This window comes from Capra hircus, chromosome 11 (genome assembly GCF_001704415.2).
Source record: "Capra hircus breed San Clemente chromosome 11, ASM170441v1, whole genome shotgun sequence".
Taxonomy (NCBI): domain Eukaryota; kingdom Metazoa; phylum Chordata; class Mammalia; order Artiodactyla; family Bovidae; genus Capra; species Capra hircus.
This window is the reverse complement of record NC_030818.1, coordinates 21,017,587-21,029,586: the sequence shown is the minus strand read 5'-3', so window position 1 is coordinate 21,029,586 and position 12,000 is coordinate 21,017,587. Positions and strand designations below refer to the sequence as shown.

Sequence of the window (12,000 nt, the reverse complement as noted above, 5' to 3'; positions counted from 1 at the left end):
ACTTTCATGCATCGGAGGAGGAAATGGCAACCCACCCCAGTGTTCTTGCCTGGAGAATCCCAGGGATGGGGGAGCCTGGTGGGCTGCCATCTATGGGGTCGCACAGAGTCAAACACAACTGAAGCGACTTAGCAGCAGCAGCAGACATGTGTAGCTATTTAAAGTTTAATTAAAATTAAGTATAATAAAAATTTCAGTTCCTTGATGTTATTTAAATGCTCAATAGCCACATGTAGCCAGAGGTTGCTGTATTGGACAGTGCAAATATAGAACATTACCATCAGCACAGAAAGTTCTGTTGAATAGTGCTGGTGTAGAGATTGTTACAAAAAGAGCTGGATAGGTGCTAGGCAAGAGGGGTTTTTTCTAAGATCGTTCAGTTTATTCAGATGTAGGAAAGCCACACAGATTCCACAGCTTGTTCTGGCAGGTTCTCTGAACAGCCTTCTGACCAGCATCCCACCCCCAACAAATCTTCACTTTCTATCCCTAAGCAAATTGATGAAGAAAGGACAGAAAAGGTATGTCTAACCTTGGAATTTCATGTTCAGAGCTTCGTGAAAGGTTATTCAGAGTAACCAAACTGATGTCTTATTTTTGTTTTATTAGGCCTCCAGACAGTTCCAGTCAGTTCTACAAGAAAGACAGTCTCTCCCTGCTTGGGAAGAAAGAGAAAACATTCTCAAAATGTTGAGCAAGCACCAAGTGCTTGTTATAAGTGGTATGACTGGGTAAGAATGTAATTTATTTGTAATGCAGCTGTCATCTGTGAATATGGTGTGTGCCCTGGCTACCACTCACTGCTAGTTCTTCTTTGAAAAAGGAAAAAACAGTAGCTGGTGTTATTTGTGCTTTTTCCTGTCAAATATTAAATAATATCTCACAGAGGCAAACATGGTGGCAACTGTAACCAATTCAAAACGAAACTCAGAAGTTTGGGAGTTGATAGACCTTGCGCACCACTGCCTTGAGTCAGTTTAAAGCAAAATGCCTAGCCGAAGGCTTTTGACAAGACTCATTTAAAAATGTAAAGGATAGTTCCAGACCATTTAGCTTGAAACTCTTCATCTAAATTTATTCTGAATTCCCTAAAACTTTTGTTTAAGAACAGCTTAGGGTATCTTACTGTTTCTGTTTCACAGTCTCCATATGTCATCCAAACCTATTTATCAGGGATGAGCTGCAGGCTTAATTTAATTCTGTATTTGGTGGTTTAGTCACTAAGTCATGTCCGACTCTTGCGACTCCATGGACTATAACCTGCCAGGCTCCTCTGTCCATGGGATTCTCCAGGCAAGAATACTGGGGTGGGTTGCCATTTCTGTGTTTAAGGGTTTTCAATTTAATTTGTGCCCAGACTCACAGATATAGTAGTAACTTTGTATCTTCCAGTTTCTTGTCTTTTTAACTTCGGTCTATTTATAGTCAAGCAATGCCACACCAAGGGAAAAAACAAAGTATTTTAATAATCACAAGATAATACTCCTATTTCTCTGGGATTCACATGTAGAGTTCACATTCCTGGAGGCATTTATAGACCTTAAGCTACTGTTTATTCAGTGGTCCCAGTTTTACAGATAATAAACTGTTATTTGATTGCTCTTTTAATCTCAGTGCAAATTCCTAGGAGTTATCAGCTGTAGGTAATAAGTCAGTAGGTAGGTTTGGAAGATAGATGAAGCTGAACAGCTTTTACTCTGATTAGCTTTCTTAACCTTCCTCATTGCGTATGATTGCTTCTTCAGTTAAGTAGCACTTAAAAACTCTCATTTTAGGACTTATTTGTCCTACATCTTTTTGATATACAGATGTGGGAAAACCACACAGATTCCACAGTTCATTCTGGATGATTCTCTGAATGGACCACCTGAGAAGGTGGCTAACATCATCTGTACCCAACCCCGACGAATCTCTGCCATCTCTGTTGCTGAGCGCGTTGCTAAAGAAAGGGCAGAAAGAGTGGGTCTGACCGTGGGATACCAGATCCGGTTAGAAAGTGTCAAGGTTTGTATGTTCTTATTTCCTGATGACAGAAGTTTAAGTTTTTCAGATACAATGAGTCATTGGTGTCTGGATAGTCACGGGCAAGTTGGTATATATACTTTAACAGGGCTGAAGTACTTTTAGACATATTTTAGTTTAAACTGTTATTGGGCTATACTTAATTTCCTCTATAAAGACCTTCTGTTCTTTGTTGGCAGAAGTGATCTAGTAAGTGCTGCCTTATTCCTAAGATCGGGACTTCGTCTGTTTAATCAAATATAGAATGAATAAATTCAGAATTTGTTTCATCATTCACTGTTATCTTTATGTTTTATAATAATTTTTAAATGCTTTCTGTGAGTCCTAAAATTTTCATCTGAAGTGGGAAAGCTTTTGTTGTTATTGCCAGCAAGAAACTATGCATTTAGTCTCTTGGTTTATATTAAATGGAACTGCTGGTGTTTTCAGTATTCTTTATCCCTACCCATTAGAAATGGCCTTGCTGGGAAAGTGTTTCCTTTTTTCAAAAATTTCATTAACGTTTTCTGTGCCCTTTTATGTGTAAGTCCTCAGCCACCAGATTGTTATACTGCACCACAGGAGTGCTGCTAAGAAGGCTGGAGGGAGATACAGCTCTACAGGGAGTCACCCATATCATTGTTGATGAAGTTCATGAGAGGACAGAAGAGAGGTAAAACAAAGATTTTCCAAATGAGCACCACATACATAGAATGGAGACAAGGCCTAAAGAATTTTGTTCTGCTTCCAGTTCAGTTCCTTAGGGCTAGTAATGGTAGTTACCATAGGGAAGGCCTAAGTTAGAGAAGAGGAACTGCCTTCCTGGTCTCCAGGGTCTGTGACACGGAAAATGCTAGGCAGCACACGTTCACTGCTGGAAGAGCCATCCTGTTAGATGGGCATCATCTAGTAAGAGGCACCTGGCTGAGCCGGGCACTGTGCTTAGCAGGAGTGTCATGTGTAATGCATGTTGCAGCCGATGGATTAGTCAGTATGTGCTTCCTTCTTTATTCATTTGGCCAGTCATTCAGTCCTAATGTGCTAAGCTGCTTCAGTCATTTCCCACCCTTTGCAGCCACATGCACTGTAGCCTGGCAGTCTCCTCTGTCCATGGAATTCTCCAGGCAAGAATACTGGAGTGGGTTGCCATGCCCTTTTCCAAGGGGAACTTCCCAACCCAGGGATCGAACCCATGTCTGTTACATCTCCTGCATTGACAGCCAGATTCTTTACCACTAGCACCACCTGGGAAGCCCATTCAGTTCTGATATTCATTCATATATTTATTCAGCCTGTATTAAGTGCCAGGTGGTGTATTAATTTCTGTAGATACTATAGTGAACAAACTCATGGTTCCCCTTCATCTCTTATGGTCTGCTAGGAAAAACAAATAATGAGCAGGTAAATAACTACAGATTGGAATAAGTACCATAAAGGAATAAACAGGAAGCTGTGTTTGCGGGGAGAGAGCCTTAAGATAGCAGAGATGATGTCTCTGAAGAAATTACATTTAAATTAAAAACAGGAGTATGGAAAGGAGTCTCATGAGACATAAGAGGGCAAGATAGGCATTTGCAAAGACTCTGCAGTAGCAAAGGGCTTCATGAGTTTAAAAACTAGGGGAAAGCCAGTGACGCTGAAAGCATTTCAGTAGTGAAATGAGAGGAAAGGTGACAGCTTAAAAAAAAAGGCAGGAAGCTATGCACTGTGAATAATAAAGCATTTGGATTTTACTCTAATGGAATTAAGTCATTAAAGGCTTGAAATATAAAACAAAAAGTCTCAATATTTTAAAAGGAAGGACCATTAAATAGATGGCATTAATCATAGTTTGTCATGTACTTGTTATTTTTCAGTCGCTAAGTTGTGTCTGACTCACCGCGACCTCATGGACTACAGCATGCCAGGCTCCCCTGTCCCTCACTGTCTCCTGGAGTTTGCTTAGATTTGTGTCCATTGAGTCAATGATACTCTCCAGCCATCTCATCCTCTGCTGCCCTTTTCTTTTGCCTTCAGTCTTTCCCAGCATCAGGGTCTTTTCCAGTGAGTCAGCTGTTCTCATCAGGTGGCCAAAGTATTGGAATTTCAGCTTCAGAATCAGTCCTTCCAATGAATTTTCGGGGTTGATTTCCTTTAGGATTGGCTGGTTTGATCTCCTTGCAGTCCAAGGGACTCTCAAGAATCTTCTCCAGCAACACAATTCAAAGGCATCAATTCTTCAGTGCTCAGCCTTTCTTATGGTCCAATGGTCAAATCCATACATGACTTCTGGAAAAACCAAAACTTTGACTATATGGACCTTTGTCGGCAAAGTGATATCTTTGCTTTTGAACACGCTATCTAGGTTTGTCATAACTTTTCTTCCAAGGAGCAGGTGTCTTTTAATTTCATGGTTGCAGTCACTGTCCACAGTGATGTTAGAGCCCAAGAAGAGGAAATCTGTCACTGCTTCCAATTTTTCCCCACCTATTTTCCGTGAAGTGATGGGACCAGATGCCATGATCTTAGTTTTTTGAATGTTGAGTTTTAAGCCAGCTTTTTTATTCTCTTCTTTCAACCTCATTCAGACTTAAATTGAAGAAAGTAGGGAAAACCACAAGACCATTCAGGTATGACCTAAATCAAATCCTTTACAATTATACTGTGGAAGTGACAAATAGATTCAAGGGATTAGATCTGATAGAGTGCCTGAAGAACTATGGATGGAGATTCGTGACATTGTACAGGAGGCAGTGATCAAGGCCATCCCCAAGAAAAAGAAATGCAAAAAGGTAAAATGGTTGTCTGAGGAGGTCTTACAAATAGCTGAGAAAAGAAGAGAAGCGAAAGGCAAAGGGGAAAAGGAAAGATATACCCATTTAAGTGCAGAGTGCCAAAGAATAGCAAGGGGAGATAAGAAAGACTTCCTCAGTGATCAGTGCAATGTAATAGAGGAAAACAACGAATGGAAAAGACTAGAGATCTTTTCAAGAAAATTAGAGATACCAAGGGAACATTTCATGCAAAGATGGGCACAATAAAGGACAGAAATGGTATGAACCTAACAGAAGCAGAAGATATTAAGAAGAGGTGGCAAGAATACACAGAACGATACAAAAAAGATCTTCATGACCCAGATAACCACGATGGTGTGATCACTCACCTAGAGACAGACATCCTGGAATGCGAAGTCAAATGGACCTTAGGAAGTGTCACCATGAACAAAGCTAGGTGGTGATGGAATTCGAGTTGAGCTGTTTAAAATCCTAAAAGATAATGCTGTGAAAATGCTGCACTCAATATGCCAACAAATTTGGAAAACTCAGCAGTGGCCACAGGACTGGAAAAGGTCAGTTTTCATTCCAGTCCCAAAGAAAGGAAATGCCAAAGAATGTTCAAAGTACCACACAGTTGCACTCATCTCACACTCTAGCAAAGTAATGCTCAAAATTCTCCAAGCCAGGCTTCAACAATACGTGAACCATGAACTTCCAGATGTTCAAGCTGGATTTAGAAAAGGCAGAGGAACCAGAGATCAAATTGCCAGCATCTGTTGGATATTGAAAAAGCAAGAGGATTCCAGAAAAACATCTACTTTATTGACTACGCCAAAGCCTTTGACTGTGTGGATCACAACAAACTGGAAAATTCTTACAGAGATGGGAATACCAGACCACCTTACCTGCCTCCTGAGAAATCTCTATGCAGGTCAAGAAGCAACAGTTAGAACTAGACATGGAACATCAGACTGGTTCCAAATTGGGAAAGGAGTACGTCAAGGCTGTATATTGTCACCCTGTTTATTTAACTTATATGCAGAAATGCATCATGAGAAATGCTGGGCAGGATTAAGCACAAACTGGAATCAAGATTGCTGGGAGAAATTTCAGTAACAGATATGCAGGTGACACCACTTTTATGACAGAAAGCAAAGAACTAAAAAGCCTCTTGATAAAAGTGAGAGAGTGAAAAAGTTGGCTTAAAGCTCAACATTCAGAAAACTAAGATCATGGCACCTGGTCCCATCACTTCATGGCAAATAGATGGGGAAACAATGGAAACAGTGAGAGACTTTATTTTGGGGGGCTCCAACATCACTGCAAATGCTGACTGCAGTCATGAAATTAAGAGATGCTTGCTCCTTGGAAGAAAAGCTATGACAAACCTAGACAGCATATTAAAAAGCAGACATTACTTTACCAACAGAGGTCCATCTAATCAAAGCTGTGGTTCTTCCAGTAGTCATGTATGGATGTGAGAGTTGGACCATAAGAAAAGCTGAGCGCCAGAGAATTGATGCTTTTGAACTGTAGTTTTGGGGAAGACGCTTGAGAGTCCCTTGGACTCCAAGATCCAACCAGTCAATCCTAAAGGAAATCAGTCCTGAATATTCATTGTAAGGACTGATGCTGAAGCTAAAACTCCAAAACTTTGGCTTCCTGATGTGAATAACTGACTCACTGGAAAAGCCCCTGATGCTGGGAAAGATTGAAGGCAGGAGGAGAAGGGGACAACAGAGGATGAGAGGGTTGGATGACATTACCAACTTGATGGATGTGAGTTTGAGCAAGCTCTGGGAGTTGGTGATGGACACGGAGGCCTGGAGTGCTACAGTCCATGGGATCGCAAAAAATCAGACACAACTGAGCGACTGAACTGAACTGAACTGAAGAGGCTCTTTAGTTCCTCTTCACTTTCTGTAATTAGAGTGGTATCATCACCATGTCTGAGGTTGTTGATATTTCTCCTGGCAATCTTGTCATGTAGATCATGCTCTAAAGCAGAAGAATAATGGGAAAAAGAGATGATCCTGTGAAAATAATGAGGCTTTTGCCAAAAGGACTATACTGTTAAAATTATCTTGAGAAGAAGAAAAGTCTAAGTTAAGTTGATGGGCTGACAGAGAAGCCAAAACAGATCATAGTAAAACTAAAAAGGAGGAAGAAACACACGTATGTGAAAAGAGGTCCCAGCTACTGTTGAGAAACAGTTTTCAAGAACTGAACAGGGAAGACATGCAACCAGAAGACTGTTAGAAAAAATAAATAACACTGATCTAGTTATAAATAGGAAATATACGGAAATTTGAAACTAAAGAAAAGGATTTTTACATAAAAAGAATAGATCAGGGAATTCCCTGATGATCCAGTGGTTAGTACTCAGCACTTTCACTGCTGGGTCCCCAGTTTTGATCCCTGGTCAGCGGTCCATGGGGGTCACAGAGTCAGACACGACTGAACACACACATACATGCAATCCATGGGAGTCACAGAGTCAGACACGACTGAACACACACATACACACACACGAGGCACTGAGATCCTGCAAGTCGTGTGGTGTAGCCAAAACATTGTTTTAAATGAATAATAAATAAAAATAATTCCTAGAACAAAACAATAATAAATTTTAAGTAGCTGTATAGAAAGTACTGAAAATCTATGTTTGAGGGGCAAATCATCTTTTTGTAGAGACTCAGAGAACAGTGAGGAAAAAGTAAATGGTAAATAGTGTCAGTTTGCAGCTAAATGGTAAAATGAACATTTGAAAAAAGAACTAAGAATCACTGAACAGCTCTGAAGAAGAAATCAAAGCATTCTACCAAAATAATAATATTTAAATGATCGTATTCTAACAATTTTTAAATTTTAGAGGAAGTTATTTTGAACATAAAAAATAACTCTGGGTTTTATAGCATTTATGCTTCCACAGACTCAAAGAAACTGGAGGATAGCACTGAATCTGGTTCCTGGCTGCAATGGTGTTCTCAGAAAAAGATTCTTATAAAAACTTAATGGCATATAGGGGCTTCCCTAATGGTTCAGCAGTAAAGAATCTGCCTGCAGTGCAGGAGTCAGGGTTCAGTCCCTGGTCAGGAAGATCCCCTGGAGAAGGGCATGGCAGCCCACTCCAGTATTCTTGCCTGGAGAATCCCATGGACCAAGGAGCCTGGAGGGGCTACAGTTCTTAGGGTTGCAAAGAGTTGGACACAGCTGAAGCGACTTAGCACACACAGTGACATGTAGAATATTAGCAGTTAAAACCTCAAAATATTTTCACATCTGAATAAAGATAAATAACACACTGGAGAAGGGAGATTTGAGAATTTACAAATACCAGTCTATGGGAAGGAACTGTTGAAATTATAAGAAAAAGTAGAGGAATTATAACAAAAAGTAGGGAATAAGTGACTGAAAAAGGCAGAAAACAGCAAATTCTAGGAACTAAGATCAGTTAAGAAATAAGATAAAAGGTTGAATAGAGAAAAATTATATTTAAATTTTTTAATGAATTTTTTGATCACAGAGACAGCATTATTTTAACACATTTAGGCAATGTCAAGAAAATCTTCCCTTATAGAATGGCTAATTACATGTTAGAATTTGGTCTGTTTTCTTCTGGGAGTATACTGGGAGTTAGGAAAGAGATGTGTGTCCATAAACACTATTGGGATTATATAGTGTGCTGCTTTTGATCTAATATTTAATAGCATGAACTGTCTTTGAAATTATTATTAATAATTGCATGAGGAAATTCTAATATATGGATGTATCATAAATTATTGGGTTGGCCAAACACCCAAATTAAGTTTTTGGCCAACCCAATACCTAACCACTTGGCTATTGTTTCATTATTTTCCTATTCCCTAAAATAGAAACAGAAAAATCATAAATGTAATTAACTTATCTCATTAAAGAAAACGAAGTAGTATAAGGACTCTTATGAAAAATTGAAACAATGTAGATAAAGCAAAAGTCCCCTGTAACACTCTCAAATCATTCTTGATCCCTTCCCCAGAGATAACTGCAGCAGTCAGATTGGTGATAAATATTAACTTATATGCTTGCTTTGTCAGAAATAGGTACTTTTGTTTCATGACCTTTTTTTCTTTGACAAATTATATATTCATTTAGTAAATCAGCAAGCATTTATTGAGCACCTGCTATATCCCAGGCATTGGTCTAGGTACTCAAGCAGTATCTTGTAGAACAAAATAACCAAAATCCCTGTCCTCATAGAGCTTGCATTCTAGTGAGAGAGCCCAACATTGAGCAAGATAAAGAAGTAAAATATAAGGTGTGTTTGTTAAGTGCTAAGAAGAGAAAGGGTAACATGAAATGCAAGGGATGAGAGCATTTGCAATTTTAAACATGGTGGCCAGGGAAGGCCTTGCTGAAAAGGCACATTTTGAGTCAAGATTTGAAGAAAGTGACTGAGTGAGCTTACCTCTGTGAGTATCTGGGAGAAGCCCTTTCTAGGTACATTAATAACGCATGCAAGGGACCTGAGGTCCATGTCTCAAAGACATCAAGGAGAACATTGTGGCTGAAGCCAAGTGAACAAGAGGAAGAGGGGCAGGAAATGAGCAGTGGGGCTGCAGATTCCGGGGCCTCATTAGTAAGAACTTTGGTAAGTCATTTGAAGGATGTTGAGCAGAAGAGTGGAACAGTCAGGTTTACATTTGAACAGAATGATTGGTTTGCCATACTGAGAATAGATTTCAAGAGGTCAAGGGCTGGGGAAACCAGTTAGGCCTTTGATGTTCTGTGGTACATAGCGTTCTACAGCGTGGGTTCTTTTTCCATTAACAGTATGGCTTAGAGATGTTTTCATGTCTGTTCTAGAGTTGTGAACATCTAGAGTTCTGAACATCTAGAGTTCTGCTCTATTCCTTTTATCTGCCTCGTGTTTTTCCTTAGAATGGATGATGCTGTCTTAACCATTTTTTGATTGATAGACATTTCAGTAGTTTCCATTGATTTACAAACTCTGCTATAATGAAAATCATCGTGTATGCCTCTTTATGTACATATAGCTATCAAGAGGTAGAATTGTCAAATGTAATGATAAATCCTGTTGGTATTTTGATTGGTACTACACATATTTGGACTTCCCCAGTGGCTCAGACGGTAAAGCGTCTGCCTACAACGCGGAAGCCCTGGGTTCGATCCCTGGGTTGGGAAGATCTCCTGGAGAAGGAAATGGCAACCTACTGCAGTATGCTTGCCTGGAAAATCCCATGGATGGAGGAACCTGGTAGGCTGCAGTCCACGGGGTCGCAAAGAGTCCGACGCGACTGAGCGACATTTACTTTACTTTACACATATTTTAGTTTATTTGATGGGAAATTGATAGCATTAAATCTTTACATCTAGAAACATGATACATCTTTCTCAGAATGTTGCAAGTTTTTTTCACATAGGTATTATACTTACTTGAAATATGTCAGAGTTTATTAATTTTCATATGTTAAATTTGTTTGATCCTCAGGTGTTTCTTTTATTTCCTCTAGTGACTTCTTACTGCTAGTTTTGAAAGACATTGTGGTGCAGAGACCAACTCTTCAAGTTATTTTGATGAGTGCAACCTTAAACGCTGAGCTCTTTTCAGAATATTTTAGTTCCTGCCCAGTTATCACTATACCAGGTGATTAAAATGCATCATTAAATAAGTATTGTCCTAATAAGCAAATACAATTATTTTAAAGTTCATTTGAGATAGAAATGAATAAGTATTGATACCTCCTTCTAGAGAAGAATGATTTGTTTATAACAAAATCATAACCATATAATGAAATTAATAAAGAGGTAATGTTATATTCATTTGCTGGGAGATTTTAATTTATATTTGTTTTAAAAAAAAGTCTAGGTGATTGGATTTCTAGCATTCTGTTGTGTTTAATATCAAAATGTGAATTTATAATGGTAATCTGTCATAAAGATGAAAGTTGTATCCATGTATAGCATATTTGTTCATTGATGAATTCTGCTAAATTTCTGGATATTGACCCACTCTGGGAGTAAATTGGGTAGTCTGTGTCTTTTGGTGCTTTCAGTCTCATTGTGGGATTAATTTATCACCTTGGGCTTTTGGCTTATCCTTCTGCAGTTGATTGCTAAAGGAACAGTTTGGAAACACTGATAATAGTACTACTTGTTCTAGTTATAGAGGATATCAACAGTAGATTTAAAGATGAAATTATATTCTTGATCTAGAATACAGTTTTTGACTGTTATAAGGTCCCCTGTGAGAAAGGAGGCAGGGGGTGAAAAGGTATAACGGATTTTTTTAAAAGAGGTAAACGTCTTATTAGCAAATGATCATTTCTCCAACTATACGCTTGTTTTATCTATTAACGGGAATCTACTCCTTCCAATTTTTATCATCAAAAGTGTTTTTTGGATACTTTTAAGACCACTGAGCAAATAGTACCTTATTGTGCCAGGCTTCATTTTAAGAAAATTTTACATATACAAACAATTTCAAGATAGTTGAATGGGTAGTCTGAGACTTACTTGTTCTGTCTTCTTGTTTTTCTAGGTCGTACATTTCCTGTTGATCAGTTTTTTCTGGAAGATGCAATTGCTGTGACAAGGTAAGGAAGATATTATTTATTAAGATTTGATGAAAGTCCTTGAAAACAAAAAAATTATTTTACCTCATTGTGCCCAGATACTGATAAATGTGTTATTTTTTCTTCTAATTTTTCAATTTTTTACATTTTGCTTTCCCCTTTCAGCAAATATTTATTATTCAAATTGTTTGAATTCACAGGCAATATATTATATGTTCAGTTCAGTTCAGTCGCTCAGTCATGTCTGACTCCTTGCGACCACATGAATCGCAGCACGCCAGGCCTCCCTGTCCATCACCAACTCCCGGGGTTCATTCAAACTCATGTCCATCGAGTTGGTGATGCCATCCAGCCATCTCATCCTTGGTCGTCCCCTTCTCCTCCTGCCCCCAATCCCTCCCAGCATCAGAGTCTTTTCCAATGAGTCAACTCTTTGCCTGAGGTAGCCAAAGTATTGGAGTTTCAGCTTTAGCATCAGTCCTTCCAATGAACACCCAGGACTGATTTCCTTTAGAGTGGACTGGTTGGATCTCCTTACAGTCCAAGGGACTCTCAAGAGTCTTCTCCAACACCACAGTTCAAAAGCATCAATTCTTTGGCACTCAGCTTTCTTCACAGTCCAACTCTCACATCCATACATGACTACTGGAAAAACCATAGCCTTGACT

The 12,000-nt window shown here is 39.0% G+C and overlaps 1 protein-coding gene across 5 annotated transcripts in view; it reads left to right on the top strand.

Moving 5' to 3' along the window:
- DHX57 (DEAH-box helicase 57) overlaps positions 1 to 12,000 on the top strand; it is a 66,333-nt gene that overhangs the window by 21,948 nt on the left and 32,385 nt on the right. For all 5 annotated transcript variants that reach the window (XM_005686520.3, XM_005686522.3, XM_005686521.3 and 2 more), the window contains 5 exons: positions 610 to 731; positions 1,809 to 2,004; positions 2,550 to 2,674; positions 10,271 to 10,404; positions 11,299 to 11,353. In XM_005686520.3, the coding sequence (XP_005686577.1) occupies positions 610 to 731; positions 1,809 to 2,004; positions 2,550 to 2,674; positions 10,271 to 10,404; positions 11,299 to 11,353 (632 nt within the window). The remainder of the gene's footprint in view (positions 1 to 609; positions 732 to 1,808; positions 2,005 to 2,549; positions 2,675 to 10,270; positions 10,405 to 11,298; positions 11,354 to 12,000) is intronic.